Raw genomic sequence first — 24,540 nt, 5'->3', positions numbered from 1 at the left:
AACTAGTGCATTCACTTCAAATTGTGGCTGTTTTAATTAATTCTGTACACTTATTATGCAATGTTCTACCTTAACGACTATATTCACATTATTTAATGTAATCATAAACTGCTTAACCAGTGTATATCGATTGAAGGTGCTAATTTCATGAATTATACAACTTAACTGAATTTTATAGAACAACGAAGATGAAGCAAGGAATATGTATCTGTATATTAAATTCAAGAACAATGATTTAATTTTATTTGTCCGTAAAGCTGCATATAAATTTAGTAGCTTAATAAAAAGCTTCTTTTTTTTATAAATTTTATATAATAACTTTTAGACGTTCATGGCTTGTCACACTTGAAATTTCATACGTTGTCCTCCTTAACTTTTATGTCATTCTCGTTTCATCCTCCGATGCTTCTCAGCTCATTCATTCGTGTCAGGGTTCGTCAATCGGATTGACCCGTCTTTGGCCCTTCCGGCTTCTCTGGCCAGTACTTCCTCTCGCACGTGCCTCACGCATTCTCACATATGCGCAACATACGTATTTTTGGTATGGTATTACGCCTTATAGCACTCACCTCACGCAATCATATATAACCTGACATTTCAGGATTCTCTCATGTCACTTATATTAAAGATGTCCGTACGCGCAAAACTTATCAGTATATTTATTTGATGAATAGTTTTTTTGCAAATTCTTTATTTCGCATATTTATGATACACTAACTAGAAATAATATAAAAATTCTATCAGATACATGAACATTTATGTTAAACAATTCTTTATTTTTTGTTTACATTATATACATATATGTATATGTTTAAAACAATAGCGATCATATAATTATTCACCAATATTATTGTGATGAAGAAAGTTAAATTATCGATATTAAACAATTGTCAAGAAAATGGTCTTTAAGTGTAAAGATAACTTTCTTTGAATTAAATAGAAAATTATATCTTACAGTATGTGTTAGTTTAAGGGATAACACCACTGTAAACGCCCGAAAAAAGGCGTTTTTTTGGTAATTTTTTTGACAAGGAAGGAAAGGTAGTAGAATAATAATCTTTGGTGGAGTTATTAACATTATATTTAAGTACAAGAGCAAAAATTATGACACAAATATGAATAAAAATGGCGCCATTAGAGCCATTCGCCCAAGGCACGTTGAATTTGAGGCACTCTGTGGCACGCAGTGTAGCTAATGCAGATTTTAACTTTGAATAAAACAAAAATTCCACTTAATCTTCATGATAATAGCTAGAGAACTACGTAGGGGATTTTAGAAATATTGATTTTTGAGCGATTGACGAGTGTTTGAATAAAATCGTTAATTTTTTGTCGAAAAAATGGCATTCATTTGTTTATAAATAATGTTTAAATCGACTTATCGAAAATCCCCTACGTAGTTCTCTTTGAAATGTAATTTTTAATATGTGGTTAAAATTTGGAATGAAAAGGGTGAAAATTGTTGAAGTTATGCTGCGTGCCGTTTTGAAAAATCATGTTTTGAGAAAAACGCGTTCAAAGCTTACAAATGAGTATTAGGCGTGAATATATTGAACATTCTATAAATACAAATTTTTTACCATCAGTCTGCAATCCGGTATGAGACTTTTGCCCCACATTTTACAGGGTCTAAAGTATTTTTTAAGTCAATAAAAAAAAATTGACTTCTGAAGAAAATGTACAGTGGTGTTATCCAAATTAAATATACAGTTGTATTATCTAAAATGATAAGTCATGTGGTAATTCTCTGCCATGAAATCTTAAATGCGTTAAACCATTGTAAATTCAAATTCCTTAAACCTTTAATTTATCAGTTTAATGAAGCAGTTTCTGGCTGGCAATCATAATTGTGTTTTATTATAATAATAATTATAACAGTTTCTTTCGAATAATTGTGATATAGTATAGTAACATTAAGCGTATAATATTATGATTTATGAAAAACATTATTAATTATATTAAAGGCAGAAACTCAAGTTACTGAAATGTTATAGGACATGTTATTTTACAAACTTGCATAGTGCATAAAAAGCAACAGTACAGCTAATTTCATTGCTAAGGAAGTCAATTTTAATAGATGGTATTCTTATCAAATCCAGTGTTCTCAGTTTCCAAATTTGTCACGTATATTTTCTAACTCATGTGAGCTAATGCAAATGCACCTAGGTGTTACATATTCTGAATCCTTAAACCAAAAAGGCAGTAGAGATAATAGGAAAAAAAAGTAGAATCACTGTTAAAACAGTATTTACCTCTTACAATCTCTGCGATAATATTTTATCATTTTCAGTCCAATTGGACGCTCTTACGCGTCTTTCTCCTAAAAAACATTTGACCAATATCTCATTCATACATTTATACGATATTGTGTTATTTTTAAATATGTACGATCTTTCCACGAAAGTTTCACACTGTCCGGTAATGTACGAACGCGCGAAATATCTTCCCTTAAAATGGTGATGTTATAGCAAGAAATGCTTTCTATTTAAATAGAACTATATATTTTTCCTTTTTTGTTCAAATTCCTCGGTTAAAAAACTACAACTTTTAGAGGAACCAGTTCTCGACTAACTCAAAGGTTAACACTGTTTTCCCCATTTGAAAGGCTACACTCAATATCCACTATCCATTACAACTGTTTCGTATGATAATTCACGGAGTAGTGTAAAGTATCTGCATTCTGTGCCAAAAATGAAGCAAAGAAAAGACGTTTAGTCTCTGCTTCATGTTCAGCAAAGAATACAAATACTTTTGGAAAAAAATGAGTTTGTATCAGATCGTAGGTTCTCATACCGCACAGTTCTACTGAATACTGCATATTGAATGTAACCTCTCAAATGAAGAAAACAGTATCAACCTTTGAGTTAGTCGAGAAATAGCTCCTCTAAAAGTTATAGGTTTCGAACCGAGAAACTTGGAAAGAAAAAATACATAGTTTTATTTAAATAGAAAGCATTTGTTGCTGTAACTTCAGGATTATAAATAGTACATTTTCCCTAATATTATATTTTCCCCACATTTCTCCCTCTAAGCCATGCCATTTTTTTAGGAAACTTTTTTCGATTGAACCCTCGGTTCGTGAGATATTCTAATGAATCAAGTAAAATGGACACCTTATAGATAAAAAACTCGTTAAAAGAATACTATTTTTAATTAAAAATCCAAAACGGTATTAAATCATAATCTTCAAGGGCAAGAAAGAAAATCAAACTATCTTACCTATCAGTAGAGAATTAGTCCGTCGATCTCGCATGTATTGCTCATAAGAAATTCAAATAAGTCTCCCATGCATGACGCATTTTGCAAAGACTGTTTGTCCACGTGTCCCCATTGTTAATTAGTTAAAACTGTAAAATTTTTCTTGTCCAGAACTAACTCTTTTTGTAATCGTAATATAACGCGATGAACATACCATACATAAATATTTTAAAACTAAGCAATCACAGTAGTTAATTAGCAAAAGTTGTTAGTAACAATTGTTTGTGTTTCAACCTATAACATTTTATATGTGTATACGTATCCACGTATCAGAATCTGACTCATGATAATTGCTCCTTGCAATGAAATTCTTTACGAAATCATAACGCATAATGCACGTGCATCCTATAAAATATTAACTTGTAATTATTTCTTTGACAGATGAGGACGAAGAACCTCGATGCGTCCAATTGACTAATCAACACAAAGGAGCAATTAGAGCCATACGAAAGGTGAGTGTTAAATTCAAATCTATTTGACATAAATTAAAAAATTTTCTTACTATGAATAATACAATCAATTGAAATGATCTATCTAATAAAAGGCGTAAGATCGCACGCGAAGCCGATGATAGTCCTTTATTGTTTCCCGATACGGCTATAACAGTCAACCCAATCAGCTAATCGACTAATTAACTAATTCATCCTACGGTAATGGAAATGCCAATAATATCATAGGAAAATATATATATAATACCAAGTGCATCCTGTCCGATAGCTTGGTATGAATTTCATTCACTTTACATTCTATTTGATATTCTCTTTTTATATTAACCGTCAACTGCTTAACTAGCCAATTGTCAGAACCAGGAATCATTTTCTCTATAATCACGTTATAATTTAAAAATGACGATTAAAATACTAATATATTTCCACTGTCATTTACATTTACGAGACATAGGACTACTCTTCGTGTAGTTGTAAAACGTTCGACCATGACCTCAGTCCCACGTGGTTTACCATGGTGTTTGGTTAGTCAATCAGCACCCTAGGGATCTGACAATCAAAGTACGTGCAACATGGGCCTGCACTTTCTTGGTACACGACTACAAACGGAACGGCCTACATTGATTTTGCCATTAAGCACCGTAAGGGTCGGGAAACTCGCAAGCCATGTTTCTTCGAGGCATCCGCCCTGTAAATTTTGACCCATCGGATTAAACGTCGTTATGCTAATGACGTAATGACCCTTCGAGTCTACGTTACGGATTTCTCTCCATCTGCCTATTATTTATGAACGCTTAGGAGTTACAAATAATTCTGGCAGTCGCTCTCTGTAACGGCTCGCGTGTGATCTTTAGTCCTTTACAACGTCAGAAAAATATATCGCGTAGTTGGAAAAATTATTAAATGGTTAAAACTTGCTTATCCGATTGCATTTATGTTATCGTTCAAAGCGGACATTAAAAATGCGTATATCCTGGCACGCGTAACTATCGCGTGGAGATAGTGGATCAAAATTTGTGCCTACAGACATATTATGATTTATTATCTTTTACGTTTAAAGGTTTATTCGTCTTTTGATATTTTTAGGTCAAATCGATAAAAGTAAGCGTGGAAAGTGACAGTTATAAAAATTTTAAAATATTTGCTTAGAACATTGTTATCGCGTTACGATTGCTTTTAAATCGAAATACTTATAAAGCGACGGATAAGATTCCCATTAAATTCCCTTTAGATTCCCTTTATATGTATGCGATAAGTTTAAGTTTGTATCGAAAGGGAAAAGAAGAAATTTTTCTCTACGCACGTGCTTAAGAGTTTCGAATGTAACGCTATACTCAATTAGATCGCAAGATAGCATAAAGGGATAATAGATCTCGAAAGGATCAAATGGAAATCCAAGAGTAGGATTTTCAGTAAGTATTTCAGGTGATACCTCGATTTCATCAAGCGTATAAATTATGACGAATTATCATCAGTTAAATTGGCTGCACTTTACTGGTAAAATAAATTTAATACATTAAACGAGCTTCGAGCAGCTTTCGTATCACTCAACATTGAAAATATACATACAGCATTGAACAAGCAACCATGTCGTATTCTCAACGAGGAGAAATGTATCAGTGAGAAATACCATGAAAGGTAATCGGTATTAAAATATATGAAATATCTATACATTTTTTATTAGTGCATCAATTTAAATATATAAACAAAAATTGGATAGCATTTCGCTAAAAAATATAATATTTCTATTTAGACTTTCACGTTCGGATTATCACGTGTGCAAATGAGGTTTTATGAATATCGTCGTTTAGAATGAACAAAGTGGAAGGCACTTATATGTATATGAACAAGCTAACGATATTTTAGTCACAAACTCTCAGAACAATTTTCCTCGTCGAGTGTTACGCACGGTGACGTCACAGTGTTAAATTGGTGGATAATATGATTGTGTGGTGCCAGATGAAGTATTTCGTCGCGAGGCGCAAGTTCAAGGAGGCGCTGAAGCCGTATGACGTTAAGGACGTGATCGAGCAGTACAGCGCCGGCCATGTCGACCTCCTCGGCCGTGTGAAAAATGTTCAAACTAGGTACCCTTATCGCTGCCTGAGTTTTTCTTTTAACTTTTTCCACTCTATTTTCCTACTTTTCAGTACACATGCATCATACGTGTCCGACATTTGATCCCTTTTCGCAACCCATTGTTACTGTCTATTATTATTGTTAATCCTTTAACACCGAGCGCTATAGTACAACCATCGTAAGGAGTAGTCTTGGATGATTAGTGGGGGAAGCCAAACTGTATATAACTGTATAACCAATCTATTGCTAGCTTAGTATACATATTTGAGACACTCACTTTGAGCCCGATGGGAAATCTCTAAAATCGATAAAGTAGAAATCTGTGTAGTAAATGAGTGTTACGAATATGTAACGTTCGGCGCTAAAGGATTGAAATCCTTTTGTTATCATTAGAACTTCATACCTTCCATCTCCTTATGTATCACGTACACGTGATTAGTGATGATTTTTGTCAACGTAAAGTTTCTGATTTTACGTTATAACTTGAAATGGAGTAGATGGAAAATACATACGTAGTATACGTAATTGTCAATTATTCACGAAACATTAATTTTATTCGATATTTAAACATCGCTGCTATAAATCTTTGTAATTATTAAAATTTTCTTTGACAATTGAATATATACACAAATGATTTTCATTTTTATTTTCTTTCCCATCTTGCGGTTAATAATTTTTTTTAATAGGATCGTCGTTATCGGCTCTTATACTCTTACCATTTTTTACCCTACCGCATATTTTCATTTATCAATTATCTATTGTATACGTCATGCGAAGTCAATGCTATCGGGTCAGCATTGCAGGAATTTATCTATTGTATTTAAATTCAGAGTACAAAGTTAAAGAAGGCACTTTTTGAATACACCGATTTTAAAACTCTATTTTTCACGGCGATTTATTCTCTCGCAAAAATGTCACAAGTCATTAAGAAAAAAAATTATAGAGGGAGGAAGAGAGAGAGAGACTCCCGTTAACGGCTCTCACTGTACTGGAGATACGAAACACTAATTTATTATTTTTCATTAAAAGTTACGTCGAACACTACAACATTATCTTAGATATTTGTTAACTCACTCTGTGCAATCGCGTTGTTACTTCCATGAAATAGTCGAACAAAATTACAATGAAATCACTTGTTTTGAAACGATTTATAATCATTTTCTTTTACTTTTTACGAAATTGGTTTCATAATAATATAGTATATGTATGAATATTTGGAAAAATTATTTGAATTATTATTTTTTATTTGATTTATTGCACGTCACATTGAAGAATTATTATTAGAATTATTATTATAATAAGATATTTTGTTAACTCGAGTCGAGTTAATTAAAATTTACAATATTCAAAAAAATCCATTTCTCCATTACCTTCCTTCCCTTTTGCATTTGAGAATCATTTGTTTTTTAACCTTTCCCTTATCGCTCATTTTATCTACATCTCCCAACACTTTTTCTTCTTCTTCTTCTCCTCATTGTGATGCCCGCTAGATTCGCATCTTGAACTTATCTTCGTTATATTGTTATCGTTATCGATTTTATACTTCCTTCGTGGAGACACCTTGCAAAGTATAAAATGTTTTTCTACTTTCATTCTTTGACAGTGTCATGTGCGATTAGATGTGTGATGCATTGAAATGTGATATCTGATAATTTTGTTTTGTCCCGTGTCTTTGTAACGTATTACGTACATATATATTTTATAACACTTGTTAATATTGTCATCACATGGAGAATGTCTACGGCTCTTCTTTTTCTGCACAAGGAAATAAGAAAGGCAGAATGGAAAAAAGCATCCAAATGACACTTGTCTACGAACGGAAATTGTTCATTCAGCATGCTTCCTTTCTTTCAGCATCATCTGCATCATCTTATGGCGTTTGCGGAAATTGCAATTTTTCATTTATAATAAGGAAGATCGTTTCCGATAAGGGAACAAGGGGAGGATGAGGAGAATGATAGATGAATATAGCCGGAATTATCATACGACAGTAGATACTTTATAGGATACGTTTATCGTACATTAAGTTTTTGAATTTTTGGTTAGAGAATGCTGAAGGATTTTTTGCAATATGTGGGAGGTTAATATACAAAAATGTGATTGCATAATTTAGCATAATTGAACTTTATCAGCAACAATAACATATATTGTTTAATTTTTTAATATGACGAAATTTCGATTTAAGCATTTATGTATATGTATACTACTCAATGCATTCATCGCTTTGTTTTTAATTACTGAAGTTCATTTGCTCATAATAGTCATAGTAGTAATGGGTATTCACGAGCTAAACAGTCAGTCAAAATTTCCATGATTCGAGTGATTCGCTATAATTAAATTTGACGATAAGAAGCTTTTTCGGGAAAAGAATATGTTACTGGGAAAAACCTCATATAATTTTTTGTGTACCCACTACAGGAACTGTTAATAAAAACTAAATTTTTTTGGCAAAACGAAATTATAATTACGTGATAAAAAATGGGTACCATTCACAGCATTCTCTGATAGGAATGTACAAATGTATACAGGGCGACCCAAGAATGAAGGCGTCGTAAATACTTTAGTGATTTTTAAGTTACAAAAATGATGCTTTCAATTCATGAGACACTCTGTACATAATATCATAATTAAACGAAATCGTTCGTCTGTGGTAGAAATTCACAGAATTTCTTCTTTAAACTTTAAACTTTAATAAATAATAGCGAGCGTTAACATTGCCTATATAAATTCAAGTACAGATATTTGAGTAAGGTAACTTGAATAAATGAAAATGAAGACAGCCTTTTTACTTCTATAAATAAAAGTCAGCAATATCAAAAGAGCCAATGATCGGCGAATATAAATAATAATTAACCGCAATCTAGAGTAAACTCGTGTATATCGCATGTGCTGTGAACGAAGCTGAAGTACTTCGTGGCTCGGAAGAAATTCAGAGAAGCACTGAAACCCTACGACGTTAAGGACGTCATCGAACAATACAGCTCAGGACACGCGGACCTCCTCAATCGCGTACGAAACCTACAATTCAGGTACCTCGATCCTCCTCCGGCGGTTCCATTTCAATGAAGCATCCTGTGCGCTTGCATTTATACCCTGTCACTTCGGACTTCCACAATTTATCCAAATTTACGGAATCGTCTTAATATTCAAAATTCACCTAATCCTAATCTAGAGCAATCCTTATCGCGCACTAAGTAATTGCAATTATTTTTACCACTAGGGGCAAAATTGTTTTATCCGGCAGTACACCTACGGATTTCATTATAACTAGATTAAACTTTTGGCCCTGCGTATTGTGCACTGCATTTTTATGTAAATATCATGTTTCAGTACACATATGTTCTATAATGGTAGATCCAACTTTTGAGTAGGACTGTGACGTTTTAATCAAAAAGCAAATTTTTATGCAAAATAAAACTTTTTTGTCAGAAGACTTCAATGTTACGTGCTATGTTGAAGCATTGAGTATTCATAGTTTTTTTTTTTTGGGAGGTGATAGTTTTCTTGTGCTTCATCCAAGCCGTACCCATGAAGGATTCATGATATCAGAAGCTAATATGCAATCTCATAAGATATTTAACCGGTAAATAGCTCTTACGGCGAGAATGATCGATTTACACAGTGTAAAAATTGACAGTGGATTATTAAATCAAATATGTAACATCACAGTACCTATCTGTATACGAATATATGTATAATAGACAATCACTCATTGCTATTAAATAAATATTTCGCATGCGTTGGCCCTAAAAAAAGAATAAGCACAGGTATAAAGGCTGTTAATATTTTCTACAATTAGAGTCATCCAAACTTTGACGTATGAGAGATAAATGGATCCTCGTCACTCGACGGATAAAATTCCTCATTTTAGGTAGCAAGGATAATCTCTGGTGTAAATCGTAGGGAAAATTTAAAAAAAATAACGCAGTTGCTATTGTGTAATTTACTTTAACACTTACATGTAATACTTATGTAACCAGATATGGGTAAAAAAGATTAGGTCTCAAATTAAAAATTAGATTTACATTCATTTAGATTTGGTTTGCGTTCAAATTGATCAATTTCATTCTTTATTATGACAGTACCGTTTTACAGGCATATTAAATCTCTTTTATTGATTTTTCACGTTCAGTAAGGCAAATTTTTCAATACGATATCATATTTTTTAAACTGAAATTGACTGTTAACGTTGGAATCATAGGATCTATAAACTGTGTAACATAATTGTTTTGAATTTAAATATTGCGACTAAGTTCCGCGCATGCGCGGTGTTAAAGTCTTGACTTTGTAATTATAAACTCGAGCGCGCTTATCGCCACTGTTCACGCGAAATTCATCGTCTTTGTTTACTCTTGATATATCTTCCTATTAGTAGCCATGATATCCTCATAGCACTCTATCTATTTGTCAGTTATTGCATGTTTCACTTGTCCTGATTAATTGTAAACTATCGCTTCGGCTCCTTTGCTTTGTTTCTCTTGCTGGCTTTGTGCGACCCCACGTATTTATGTGACGGAATGAAATTCTCATGAGTTCTTATTTTACATAGGCTAGACCAAATTTTAGGTAAGCAAGGATCGAAGGCGAGGGATGTCTATGCGTCTAAGATCAGTCTTGCTTCGAGAGTCGTCAAAGTCGAGAGACAGGTAATCAATCTTCTTTTTTTTTCTATCAATTTCATCTCATAAGACTATACATATAGTATTACATATCAATATTTGTTGACCACTGTCATATGTAGTATAATAACCAAAGGTTCAATAAGCGTTTCATCACTGATTTCTTAAAAACGCATTAAAATATTAATTTCTATATGAAATAAATCTTCTTTCTTTTTCTTGTTTTTTTTTTCGTTGTCAAAATATTCAGTTACAGGTACTAATAATATTATGCTCCGATTGTTACAACAGTTCGTCTTAAACGATAAATTATTTATTGTGATCTATTTATTAGCACTTTTCAATTTTTGTTATTTATATATTGTTTAAAATAAATTTGACGTAATACATGCATTTGCATAAAATGAATGCCCAACTGACTAATTGAAATGTAACTGAATTAAAAAATGTATTTTAAATTAAATAACATAACGTTATATAATAAAAGTGGATTAAACAAACTTCAGGTTGACGATATCGAGGTCAAATTGGATCAATTAATCGAGCTCTACATGGAGGACCGAAAACGAATCCTCACGTTACCACTTCCGGCTCCGGATACAGAAGCGAACCAAACATTTGGGGGATCTGTACCCTCGCCAGGAACACCCGGGACGCCAGGAACACCTGGAACCCCAGGTGGAGGTGTCAGTGGTGTCCTTAAACCAATTCTAGTGGACAAGCAACACTCAGAACCAAGTTCACCAACTACAAGGTCATTTCCATCAGAGCAACAAAAACCTCGACAAATGCACCGTGGACATTCAGACCTTGGAAGTCGTGTCAAAAAAAGGGTCACATTGAGGTAAAATGATTAAAATTTCTTTAATTTTCTCAATCAATGTCAATTTTGGATAAATACATCTTGCTATGATGAGCAATAATTTCAATTTTTATTTTTCTATCAAATTTATGAATTTTTAACGAAGATGTCGTAATTGAAAATTTGAATTTCTAGTTCAATACCGTCTCATTTGATGCATCCAGCTGAACCAACGACATCAGGATCCACCGCCCTGACAACCTACTCATCCCCAATGACAACAACTAGGGATGGTGAAGTCGTGATAGTAGTTCCCTCGCTTCCGGATCCAGACACAGAACACGAAGATTCCACACTGCAAAGTTCAGAACCAGTTCACAGTCCCAAGGAATCCACGGGTATGGCAATACTTTTACTTTAGATACTTGATCTACCTATAGTACTATTGCTAATCATAATCTCTAATATGTGTTATTTATATTCAAATAACAATGATATTTCCATATTTGTTTTGTACTGTAACTGCATATTTCAGCTGATTTAATAACCCCATCTTTCATTACACCGCAGGATTATCGCAAAAGTTTTCATGTCTGAAGCCTCATAACTATGCATATGTGCAGTGTGTAATTAAATTAGCGTTTCGATATGTGAACATGTGCGTTATTTATGTACACTGAGTGTGAGTGTCTTAATTCGTTTAATTCGCAACATTCAAATTTCTTAACATTTTTCTTACTTATATCCATGTACGGACAAGGTTAATGCTCTAGATGTAATCGCACAGAATATGCTACGTGTACTTTTTAGATACAATGCAAAATTACTAACTTGAAAACCTTCAGAATATCGAAAAATTGTATAAAACAAAAAAATATAATTCATTAATGAAATAATCAAAATAATTTTATTTCTGTATTCGTAACGCTATCCGACTGGATCTGAATTTCAAAATTGTAATATATTTGCAATGAAAAAAAAAATTAAATTCATTACATTTTTTGTCTGGCTGCAACATCATTTTTCACGCTGAAGGGACTCATTCATATTAGAATCCATAAAATATTAGCCACTTCAAATTAAAACTGATCTCACGATCTGGCTGTACCTCTTTTACATCAACGATGCAAGTAGTGATCACATGCATGTGCAATTCGATAAAGACGTTGGACATGTGTACATACATGCGCACCATTATGGATTGTACCTACTGTTACAAGGTTTAGTTATCAGGAAATCCGTGCAACGGTAAACGAAAATAAGGAACGTAGTAGAAAGACAGGATATTTACACAGTAAACTTTATGACATTTGAAATGTACAGTTAAACGTTTGGTAAAAGTGTGTCGTGTACGTTTTCAGCCTCGCTCGACGATTGTTCGTCGTCCACGTCGTTATAACAAAGAAATAGCGTACAGTGAGTTATTAAATATTAACAAATTATTGAGAATGCCGGACGTGTTTGACGTTTGCATCGTGCTCCGATCTTACGCAATTTGTCGAGCATCCATATTGTAATCTATTTCTCTTCTTCCCTTTAACTCTGAGTTTAGCTCTCTGCCGCACTAATTCTTTATCTCCTTTCTTTCGTTGCCTTTGTCTCCCCAAGGGATAAAATACATTGTTATCCAGACTTCGACTTTCTTCTATTGTATTTATGGTTGGTGTCTCATCGTTTTATTAAACCTTTCAGAGCATTGCGATTAATGGATTTTTGCATTGTTGGATGTAAAACACTAAGAATCGTCTACATCAATAGATACATATTTCATTATTTTGTATTATTGTACTTTTGTTTTACAAACTTTTCTGTGATGTTCCTAAACTCGGAATTAACGTTTTCATAAATTAATCAATCCACATATATTTTTATTTAAAATAAACATTCTCCAAGGATTTAATAAATGCATTTTACATGCATATCCGTTGAATCTGTTTACAGCTGTCCCTATTGCACATACTTGCATCGTGTTGCACTTTAAATGAAAACAAAACCCTTCCCCCTACCTCATTGTGAATCTTCAATTAACGCGCCATTTTTCTTCCCCTAATATCAATAGTCACAAACTTATATTTCACTCCTTTATCATAAATCATATAGAATTATTCAAAACTAACGTACCACACGAAGTTTGCAGATCTATCTTATCTCTGTGGTAGAATCAACTTCAGTTGTTACGTTAGTTTAGAATTATCCTCTATATAAAACCAGCCTATAATATAACTTTTAATTTTATCTTTTATCAGTCCCGTCACTTACGTATTAAATATAACCATCTATCACATCTGCTTTTTATATTTTACCAATCCTTTCTTTTACTCAATCAATTGTTCTGTATACAACCCTTATCCATCATCCCTTCTCAAATATACATACAAAGGAAAAACCAAAATTGACCGACTAGACGTAGTCCTTGGATGTAGCTCGAATCATTGTAACAAATGTACAGATCCTTAACCCTTTGCGGACCGAACGCTCTTCACCGTTTCGTTCCAGCAGGTCCGCGCTGGATTCGCAAGTGCATCGCTTATTTTACATCTGCTGCGGTAGCACATTCTTATCTTGTCTACAAGTGAGACGTACACTGTTAAAAAAATCTGTGGTAAAATTCATAAACATGTGCAGGAAGCTCTTTTACAGAAACCGTTTATGAAATTTCAAAAACACCATTGAATGTTAAATAACTTGTACATTAAAAGTGAAGTCATCGAACAGTAATATTACAATTCAAGTATTGTAATTTTCAGTCCTAAATGTATGATTGCATTACAATTGATTGAAAATTCTTCAACCTCTTATTAATGATCAGAGTCGAATATATTATATTCGCTAAACGCATAATAAAATTAATGCTTGATTACAATTTTACAAAACAATGTACATTAATACTCATTTGCGTTACCTATATTCTAAATATTATATGCACCTATGTAGTAAGTTTCATCTTTTGTGTTGTAAATTTCTTAACTTTTTTAACAGTGTAGTGAAACTTGATACAGGAGGCGGTAGAACAAAAAACGATGTCGAGTCACACTCGACATCGGACGTGCTAGAACGAAAAGCGATGTCGAGCCATAATCGACATCGGACCGCAAAGGGTTAATGAAGTCGATGTTCATCATACAACAAAGTAATGTCATATATTTCTTTCAGTTATGGTGGAAAGCGAACTGGATTATTCTGAAGAGGATGAAGACGAGATTGGAGACGATGAAGAGGAAGAAGAAGAAGATGATGATGAAGAAGAAACGTTCTGCGAGAATACAGCACTCCTGGGTGCCGCTAGGACACAAATTATCGTAACCCCTAGCCTCAGTCCAGGTCAAAGTGCCATCGACGTGTCCTTGGTTGGACAGTCTACTCATCCTACAGACTTGGATCTTCTTGCGCCTCATTCCATGTCGCAGTCCTACAGCTCGTCCTCGTAGTACCCTGTTCAACTTTCAAATGTCGTGGAGGCCAGAAATAAATATCCTGGTACAGATGAACATGCTCATAAATGTCTGGATGGATTTCGAGGTTTTCTGCTGGTCTCTCGGAGAGATTCCCATGATTAATGGGGATGAATTAATCGATTTTAGAATAGTTTATGTAATTTAATGGACTCAAAGCATGCGCAATTGTAAATCATCCGTGTTGTCGAATTTTCACTTTTCGTGGAATACATTGAACTTCTGAATTTAATTGAAATTCCTTCCATACCGTTATTATTTTGACGATTCTCTAAAAGCATATACGAATATGCAGGATGGTATTCAAATCGATTATCAGTGTTATAATTAGATGAGAACTGTGATGGGGTTTAAGCTATTTTGTTTAATGAATATTTGGTAAGAATTATATGAATAAATTAGTGAGATTGTGTTCAAACGAATCAGATTAGATCAATTATTTTTTTAACGATTCTAACAACGAATAATATACACGGTAACTTAATTTCTCCCATTATCGATTACGGTTATCGGAGGTAGTTATTCTGTTTTGAAAACTTAAAAGAATGATATACGATGACAAAATATTCTTTATTGTTTAAGTTACATTGGGAATGCGCATCAAGACACCCGGTAATTCTGAAAATTTATAAAAATATCATAAAATATATTAGATAAAGTAAATCGAACTGTCCCGGAGGACTTCCGTATTTGCACGATTACATAAAGTTGCACAGAACTTTTCAAATTTTACTAGCATAGGCCTTTAAGCCTCATCTATTTATATTACTCACAACGCACGAAATTTTACATAAAACTATTAAAAAATAGCAAGAAACGCGAGAACATTATAAATACATAAATGCTATAGGTACATTTAAACGAAACACACATTAGATCCTTTAGTGCGGTTGGCTTTAGGATTGTAAGTTAAGATCGAAAACAGAAAATTACTATCAACAAAAAGGAACCTAAAGGGTAATGAATTGTTACAAAAATTAAGTTAATTAAAAAATTGTCCTCGGCCAAGGTGCCACGCGCGATAACTTCGCAATTCTGTAAATATGCAGACGAGATTCGAGATCCGATTCTGTAAATAGGTATGCGAGTTTTTAATCTAAACGAACAAAAATCTAAGAAGATAAGGGCCAAAAGCTTATTATGGAAATAAGAAACACAGAGAATTAAGGAAATATAAAAAGAATTCATAATGTAAAATCAAGCGATTCGAGATAAGGTCCTGACTAATGATGTATTAGATAGAACGATAGAGACTAGAAAGAAAATTTATAAATTTAAAAGAGTCGATCGATCCAATTAAATAGTATTAATGACCTTCGATGAAAAACACGTGAGAAGTCTACATACAATAAAAAGATTACTTAGGGCACAAGAAAGACGCTTATATTACATTTGTACGACGTTACGAATACATTATACACTTATACACAATGCGTATTATATTCGTACGTTATAAAACGTACGTAATGCCACACGGTAGCGGATATAATAGGAATCGCGATTGAACGAATATGATACGTAGATTAAGCAATTTTACGAATTGCTCCATTCCTAATCCAAATGATTAGTTTTCACGCACTAACTTTAGCTTCCACTTGCATCGAACCCATCCGTTTTATTGAAAATTTTGCATTTTTTTTTCTTTTTTTCGCACTGCCAGTGTTGTTATCTCTTCTCATTGCTTGTCCAGAGTCTTAATGGAATAAAAATGTGTTCCATTTTTCATCAGCGTAATTATAACTATGTTTATGCAATGAATACTCTTTAAAAATAAGGTGCAACTGAAGACATCATTAAAAGAAATTTGTATGAGATTTCGTTTTAATTTATATTTTTCTTATCATTTCATCGATTATGAATGATAATCCTGCTAATACAGCTACACCTTAGTAATTTATATACATGAATATGTACGACCTTCTTATGAATATTTTTCTCTAAGTTACACTTCAACAAACGCTCACTAAGTTATAGCTGTATAAGCCTACACGATGCTTATGATAGAATCATGTCAGTTTTATTATCTGATTTGGAAGAAACACTTGCCATCTTTTCAATTTGCATTTATATTTACGCTCGGTTACTTCTTCTCTTCTATTCGTAATATTTCATTATTTCCGGGGGGCTGTTACAGTCCTTTTTTTATTTTCAACTTTTCTGTCCTAGGTTATACTGTACTATTCAATTTTATCGCTGAAGCAGAACGAATATTCATTGGTCGTTGCACAATCCTAATAAATTTTATCGATGATCGCATCATACAATCAACAAGGTTTACCACGCATAAACCGGGAAATATCGAAGGATGAAGTTTTTTTTAGGTCACTCGATACATTGCGATATTGGTATAGAGGGGGAAAAAAGAGGAAAGATTATAGATATTTTCCGAAATTTTAACTTGATAGGTTACGACAGTTAGGAAATAGTAAAAGAAGCCTAATTTTCTATTGTCGAAAAGGAATCTTATCTCTCGAACGTTTCTCGCGAGGCCATTTTCAGTATAGCAGCACACGAGTTAAACATAAGCGTAATTTTATCCAATACTCGGAATAATGATAGTGATCATTAGAGTGATCAATCGACTTTAGGAAAATAGCGGATTATCAGCTACAGAGCCCTTGCGAAAGAACGTTTATAATAGAAAGACTCGACATAAATGGCTGAATGATTGTACAAGAATAAACAGCGCGGCAGAAACTTGTGTATCACTTGGAAACTGTGTATTTTTTTGTAATTGGACAAAACACAGCCAACGTATCCGTTACATTCATGGAGAATATAATGTACTAGACACAGTTTAGGAATAATATTATCAAATTCTTAAAAAGACGTAAGACGATTAGGAACATAACAACAAATAAAATTACAAATTCTACTTAGCATCTTTGAAAAAGACACAACACCTTGAGACATGTTGTGGAAACAAGCATTTCGTGATATTTTATTTTTATGACAATTTATAAAAATATTTAAACAATGTTACACGACGCTAGTGTAATTAAAATGATCAATAAATTTCAAAATTTTAGCAACATCAATAAATTAATTGTATGTGAAATCAGTTATAGGCATATAACCAATAAATTCAAAATTTAAGTAAACGATACGTGAAATAAATTACCTTATCGCTGCCGATGATCATTTTCATATAAATGTAAGGAATGATAAAATATATATCAATTTTAAAGATCCCATTAACAATGATCCTTAACGTTTTAATACTCCAGCACTCACACAACAACTCGTTAAGCAATCATTACTGGTCCATTAATAAGTACGTCTGTATCTATTTGTACAGTATATTACAATCCTTATAATTGTACTTAAGGTATTACTACGGTAAACTCAAAACCGCGTAATCGAGCTGAAATTTGTTTTACGTCTAATTTGTATAGCAGTACATCTCTCTACAAATTTTTAACACGATTCACTCATCAGTTTCCGAGTATTTCCAAGTTAAAGTCAGGATTCGTAACACGTATTCCCTATACCTGGCCTATAAAACGCGCATGGTTTTTTTTATTGCATTTGACTCGTCCGCGTAATTCCGATGAAAAACTAGTATGTGGCAAAGGAAAAAATTAGGAATTTTTTAGATTTTTAGTCAGAACTTTTTACTCATAGGATTTATTGATAGACATGAAAGAAGTTCGATATTTATTACGAAATCTCTCGTACGACGGCTAGACAAAAGAGCGTTACGGCAACATTGCGTTTGAGACTGTATTCGGTGTATATACGTATACACTATTACATACAATGTACATTAGTGTGTGCCTATCGATGTAGGGACGGGCGTGTGTGAGTGAACTGTACCAGTTCAAAAGTTGACGCTGGATTGTTCAAATCTTACATTGAAACTTTTGTTATTTTTCGATCCGTAGTAATACCTTAACGTATGGCCATAGACCTATCAACTTGATAACAACCGAAATTAAAATACTCAATATCGCACATTACATTGTTTAAATTGTGTTGCATTCATTGTAAAAATCCTATTCCATAAAAACATTTGACGTATCCTTTAGAAAAACAAAAATACTAATTTCACCTAACACTCAGACAATTAATTGTAATTGAAATTTTCTGTTTACTATTTTTAGCTCTTGATGAGATGAACATAACTATAATTATTGTTATTATCATAATCATCATTAAGGATCTTCGTTATCATCATTATAGTTTATACATACAATAAGTCGACAAATGAGATTATAAATTTAAATGAACACAAGTGTAATGATCAGAAACAGAGCAAAGTTATTAGTACATTATATTTCCTATGTAAGGATGTGAGATACGAAGTGTGCATTGAAAGTGAATATTGAGTGACTATAAAAGTTGTTTAAACAGGAAATGTACTAAATGAAAGAATACGCAAGGTTGCCGTAATATTGGTTAAATTTGATAAAAATATATATGCATACAAGAATTCGAAAAAGGAATACAAAATTTATTCGTAGCAGGCTCGAATTAGCGAAAAAAAAGATAACCAGTGGTACAAGCTTTAAAGTTCATAGCGACCAAGTATACAAATAGATATATGCCTGGTGGCTAAGATAATAGTAGTCGCATTAAAGCATTGTACTAGCCTCTTGTAATTGCTTTAACTCTAGGCCACCGGGTATATACACACATACGTGTACATTAGGGTCATTGTGAAATAGTGTCTGATCGAAATTCGACCGCGCCGCCTCCCCAAATCGTTTCCATTCGATCAGACACTATTTAACAACCACCCTAGTGTACATATATACTACGTCGGCGCACATGTATGTGTGTGTTTCTGAGGCAAATGTACAGAGTGACTCATAAGTTGCAAAACAAACAAATTTGAAGACAGATTCATTATAGATATTTTTTGTGTGTAAAATATGCAAATTTACAATGATGATAGTTCTGTGCACAAAAAAATACTGTTTGTTATTGTATTTCGTACATTTTGTTCCATAAATTGTAGATAACAATATTAAATGAGAAAAATTTTCTCTCCGAATTGACGTTATAAATATAAAAACAAGTATGAAAATACATTTTCAAAAAACGTGACAGTAGTGAAATACTTTACTTAAAAAATATCTTTGCATTGCAAACTAATTTTTTTTTAAATTGTTGAAATTGTATTTGTAATACGTAAAATATAAGAATTATATTCTCCAAAGTTGTTTATGAACAGTTATTTATTTTGAAATGGTCTGTTTCTGCATTTTTGAATCACTCTCTGCACACCGATAAAGATACATATTCCTTATTATATTAAAAAATGATAATAATATTAAGAATAAAATAAAAATGCGAGTTCAATTCAGAGTACCTTCGTAAACTACTGCGACCATCTTAACGCTAGGCACTTCGATATGTGCGATAGGTATTTTTTTAATTAACAGTAATATAAAGCCGTTTTCTCGCCCTCGCATGAGCATTGTATTTCCCATTGTCATATTACTATCGTTAACGCTTTTTTCCAGTTCGCTGATTATCTCGATATAATTAATATCGTATGTAAACATTACTAAATATCAGGAGCGACAAGTAACGTAGAAGTACGATACCAATTGTTAATTAATGCGAAAAAAATTGGCATTATTATTTGTTTTCTAAGGTAGCGTATAATGACGCTAGTACAATATTAGTATATAATTATAATTAAACCGATTGCCAATTATTAGTAACACATACAGTAAAGGCGTGAAAATTCATTATGAATTTATGTTGAATGATTCATTCAAGTTATTATTTTAACCACTAATAATTATGGTGTCATTAACCCCTTGACTGCCACTGACGCAATAGTGAGTGAAAAAAAGACGTGCCAAAGCTGGTATTGACGCAATAGTGTGCACATCGATTAAATTCTTACCCTTTAGTATGATTTTAATGGAACTCGGTAATAGACGGATTTTTGGATCGCTTAATGCGAATTTGGGGTAAAAATTACAATATTCGACATGGCTAATCCAATATGGCGACTTCAAATTTGGAGAATTTCTCAAATTTGAGATTACCATATTGGATCAGTCATTTTGAATTTTACACCAAATTCGTATTCAGCAACCTCTAGTACCCTCTAGTACCAAGTTTCATGACTTGCCATTATGGGTCCGTTGGCACCTATTTTTCTGCCAGTCAAAGGGTTAAAATGGCTCAATAAAAAGTATCTCCCCAGAGGGTGAAGTAACGCTACAAATAATCGCAATTTAGTTGCAACGAAATAATAGCAAAAAATAAACACTCATGCACTTATTGAAAAATAATACCACGCCGCCTCATGTCTTTCAGTGATTATCATTTTGCAATCACGCATAGTCAAGCATTTCGATTAGAACGATTCCCTATGGAACATTAATTAGTTTGAACATGAGCGTATCAGCGATTATTATTTAATTGAATTAACGAACTTGTATAACTTATTTTGTACAATTCTCCAACGCGAAACTTCTTCTTTGATTCCTCGCGGCCTCGCCTAATTTCTCGTATATTGTATTAGGATAATATTAGAGTAATAGACACGAAACAAGATGTAACTACCATTATCAATTATTAAATATCAATAAGTCATGATAAATTAATAAACTGCTTATTCAGGTTTCGTATTTAAAGACTTGTTTTTTCCTATCATTATTTTTATTCAATTATATTCAATGATCGTTCATTATATTTTCCCAATATTCCATTATTCATATTGTTTCAGAAAATAAATAAATGATTATTTCTATTTATTTTGATTTTCAGACATATTTTTTATATTATCGAATACTCTGGAGATACTGCACAGTGAAATTAAGAAATTATCTATATTAAAATATACCAATGTGTAATATGTTCGATGATATCAATTAGTCCAGTTTTTAGTGTATGTAGCATATAAAATTTGTAATGATAATTACAATTACAATTACAAATTGTAATGATAAATTAGTTTGCTTTCTGGCAATTTTGCACGTTAACCACTTCAAGTTAATTCAAAATTTCAATATTTTCTTCTAAATATTTTTAATGCTTTAATTGGTCTTCGAATGTTTTATACTTGAACTAATGAAAGTAGTATTATTAATTTTAGTTATTTTTATTGTGATCTGTTGAATATGTTACAACGGTCGAATGTCGTGTATATTTTTGATTAATCAACTTATACAATGCATATAATCTCTAGATATCCATAAGATTTATTATATTATAATCTACGTGTCCTTTTCTATAAAAGATTGTATAAGCATAATACGAGGTAGCTTCTTAAAATCCTTTTAAGAGGTATTTAAATGTCCAATATATATATTTTGCATTAAAAAAAATAAAAATTTTTCATAAAATACTATCATTAAGCTTAAATAACGTTCATCGAACACTAGCTTTTCTTTTCTATATGTATATCAGCAAGGTATAATTACAAATGTTGTTCACCTCTTGAATAATGTAATGCAGTTCATATGTAATTCCCTTATTATCTTGCTTGCGTCATTTACCAGTGAAATAGCTACGAAATGGCGGATAAACCAAAATCAATTAGGCTGATGGATTTAAGAAACATCAAGATTTCCAACTGCATATGAAACTAATTGTAAGTAGATTTTTAATCTACGTGGAGTTTCCCGCGTACATTTAAGGTTTATATGCAAGTTCATTCACCTTTATAAATTGAATAACATTATGGATAATACTAGCTCATAGAACAGCATGACCTCTGAACAAAAAGACAAGTATATCAGTTATTTTATTCAGTAAATTTATATTACTCTATTATTGGAACGACTTGGACTTTTAAAATCAAAGTCACTTCTAAAATACAATTAAAAATATGCTTTCTATTCCAATGATAACAAGAAATCTAAAATGTATTTAATTTTATACTTTAGTATTATTGAAACAAATTAAATACTCACATGTAACTGGATTATATTCTAGTTTGATATTAACCGAAGTTTACACACTGCAATTTAGTGCAACAGAGAGGAAATCCTCGAAATTTATATTAATTTCGCCTGTTTGGTTTGTGTCTCTTATTCGAAAGGCCTCTGTTGAATGCAGAAAACGAAAGTAGAATAGTTTAGTACTTAGATTATATTCAGTTGGTACCATACTTTTACGCATCTGGATTATTTTCAAATAGCGATTAATGAATAAAAAAATTGTGTTGATAAATGCCATATAACTTACCAGTAAATCTTTGAATTTGTACACAAACAACGATGAATTGATCAACAGTAATGCTTTCATGTTGATTGAAGTCACTTTTTTTTATCAAGAACTTTATAAAATCTTGACTAAAACGGTATCCCATCTGAGTAAGAGCTGCAGAAAGTTCACTTTCCTGGATGCTGCCTGAATTATCGTGATCAAATCCTCGAAAAACTCCAAGCCAAGAATTAATATAGTTGTACAAAGCTTGAAATTCTTGCAAGTCTATTGTTCCCCGTTTCTCTTTGTCAAACATTCCTAGGAAACATTTAACAAAGTTTCAGTAAAACTTAGTGACTTATTATGAGTTAAATAATCTTCTATTTTTTAATGACATTGAATATAGATTATAATTTGAAATGTATAAGAAATAGTGAGAATGACATGTACTTTAATTCTAATTAAATTAACAGATATTTTGATAGTTACATTTATGTACAATTAATTGAATAAGATTACAAGCTACCAATATCTTTAAATTACATACCTATCATAAGTTTGCAGGCTGTGTCAGAGAATGTTCCCCCTTGACCATTTGCTAATGCTGACTTTAATTCCACTGCACTTATTCTACCACTACCATCTCGATCAACTGCAGCAAACCATTGTTGTACTTCTGGATTCACCTGTATCGAACCAGTAGTTGAGCCTAATGTTGCACCATGCATATTGCCAAGTTGCTAAAATTATATACAAGATACAAAAATAAAAATCAGAAAACTAAAAAAATATTATTTCTACTTTTAAAAATATCTAAAGTAAAATATCTAAAAACTCAATTTTAATAGAATGATCATATATACATTTGGGAAGCTTTAAGCCTAATATGACATTGAAATAATAACTATGTTCAGTAAATATAGCAAAAAATGAATATAAGTGAAGTTTAGTTCATGACATTCATGTTACTTTCAAACAATTTCATTGTGAATATTCACATAAAAACTCATGGTAATATAAAAATAGCTATAATTTTATATAAATATAACCGAATCTAACCTAAAATTCAACAGTAAGATGTAAAATTTCATACAATTTAGAGTATAAAGATTTTTGATTGCCTACCGGATAAGCCATGACTGTTTAAAATTGAATGAAATATTGTAGTTTATTAAAATAATTATGTAATTTCTTTATAAAATATTGTAACAAACAAACAGATACTGGCAGCACGAAATCACACAACAAACTACAAATCACTCATTGCAACAAACAACCAACGCTAGATTGCGCTAGATTCTGACGTTGAATTACCTACGTCAGCTTGTAAGTTTTACAGTAAGTATACTTATCCCCCAAAAAACACTTACGTGTAAAAAACTACGCCAAGTACAGGATTACTGTGAATTCCTCTAACAAAAAGTATTGATATCATATTATTGAGGCCAAGTACATAAGTCATGTTTTCCTATTATATGATAACACCAAAAATGTTTTTTCAAAACAAAACGGTTACGCCAAGTATTAAAAGTGTAGCCATTTCATAAAAAATAAATCCTTGCTAAAAAAATACCAAGCAAAAATATTAAATCAAATCCAATAAATTAGCCAAGCAAAAAGCCTGTGGTGTACTGGTATGTGTGAGGAACGGCCCGGCGAGAGGGCACGACAAATGTAAGAGCGTGCGAACGAGTCAGTCGTTGAATTCGAGGCTCAAGCACACACGGTCTCCGTCAATGATAAATCGGAGGAAATAAAGGCTTTTGGTT

At 32.4% G+C, this 24,540-nt stretch overlaps 2 protein-coding genes across 28 annotated transcripts in view; one reads left to right on the top strand and one right to left on the bottom strand.

Annotated features, from left to right (window-relative positions):
• Positions 1-17,478, top strand: part of LOC107271374 (potassium voltage-gated channel subfamily KQT member 1) — a 116,237-nt gene extending 98,759 nt beyond the window's left edge. For 20 of the 25 annotated variants that reach the window (XM_025091685.1, XM_025091166.1, XM_025091259.1 and 17 more), the window contains 6 exons: positions 3,640-3,710; positions 5,664-5,791; positions 10,333-10,429; positions 10,909-11,246; positions 11,400-11,602; positions 14,358-17,478. In XM_025091685.1, the coding sequence (XP_024947453.1) occupies positions 3,640-3,710; positions 5,664-5,791; positions 10,333-10,429; positions 10,909-11,246; positions 11,400-11,602; positions 14,358-14,632 (1,112 nt within the window). In that variant the 3' untranslated portion in view covers positions 14,633-17,478. Of the gene's footprint in view, positions 1-3,639; positions 3,711-5,663; positions 5,792-8,684; positions 8,813-10,332; positions 10,430-10,908; positions 11,247-11,399; positions 11,603-12,565; positions 12,621-14,357 lie in introns of all 25 variants that reach the window. The other 5 variants (XM_025091868.1, XM_025091777.1, XM_025091224.1 and 2 more) reach the window with 3 other exon arrangements.
• A 4,228-nt stretch (positions 17,479-21,706) lies between these two features.
• Positions 21,707-24,163, bottom strand: LOC107271990 (peflin). Of its 3 annotated transcripts, none has more exons than XM_025091881.1 (5): positions 24,142-24,163; positions 23,319-23,511; positions 22,811-23,089; positions 22,537-22,668; positions 21,707-22,337 (listed from the first exon to the last, which is right to left on the bottom strand). In XM_025091881.1, exons 2-4 carry the CDS (start codon positions 23,497-23,499, stop codon positions 22,577-22,579), a joined length of 552 nt encoding a protein of 183 aa, XP_024947649.1. In that variant the 5' UTR covers positions 23,500-23,511; positions 24,142-24,163; the 3' UTR covers positions 21,707-22,337; positions 22,537-22,576. The 3 variants fall into 3 exon arrangements, with proteins under 3 accessions (XP_024947649.1, XP_015604176.1, XP_015604260.1); XM_015748690.2 differs by lacking the exon at positions 24,142-24,163 and adding an exon at positions 23,897-24,056; XM_015748774.2 differs by lacking the exon at positions 24,142-24,163 and adding an exon at positions 23,897-24,050 and having other exon boundaries at positions 23,319-23,457.
• Between the last annotated feature and the right edge of the window lie 377 nt (positions 24,164-24,540).

This window comes from Cephus cinctus, unplaced genomic scaffold (genome assembly GCF_000341935.2).
Source record: "Cephus cinctus unplaced genomic scaffold, Ccin1 Ccin1_scaffold0008, whole genome shotgun sequence".
NCBI lineage: Eukaryota > Metazoa > Arthropoda > Insecta > Hymenoptera > Cephidae > Cephus > Cephus cinctus.
This window is presented reverse-complemented; position numbering and strand designations above follow the sequence as displayed.

Coding starts and splice junctions, on each gene's coding strand:
- LOC107271990 (XM_015748690.2), bottom strand. Junction 23,090..23,318: donor AGCCTGCAAACTTATGATAG/GTATGTAATTTA, acceptor AATGTTTCCTAG/GAATGTTTGACAAAGAGAAA. Junction 22,669..22,810: donor ACAAATTCAAAGATTTACTG/GTAAGTTATATG, acceptor TGCATTCAACAG/AGGCCTTTCGAATAAGAGAC.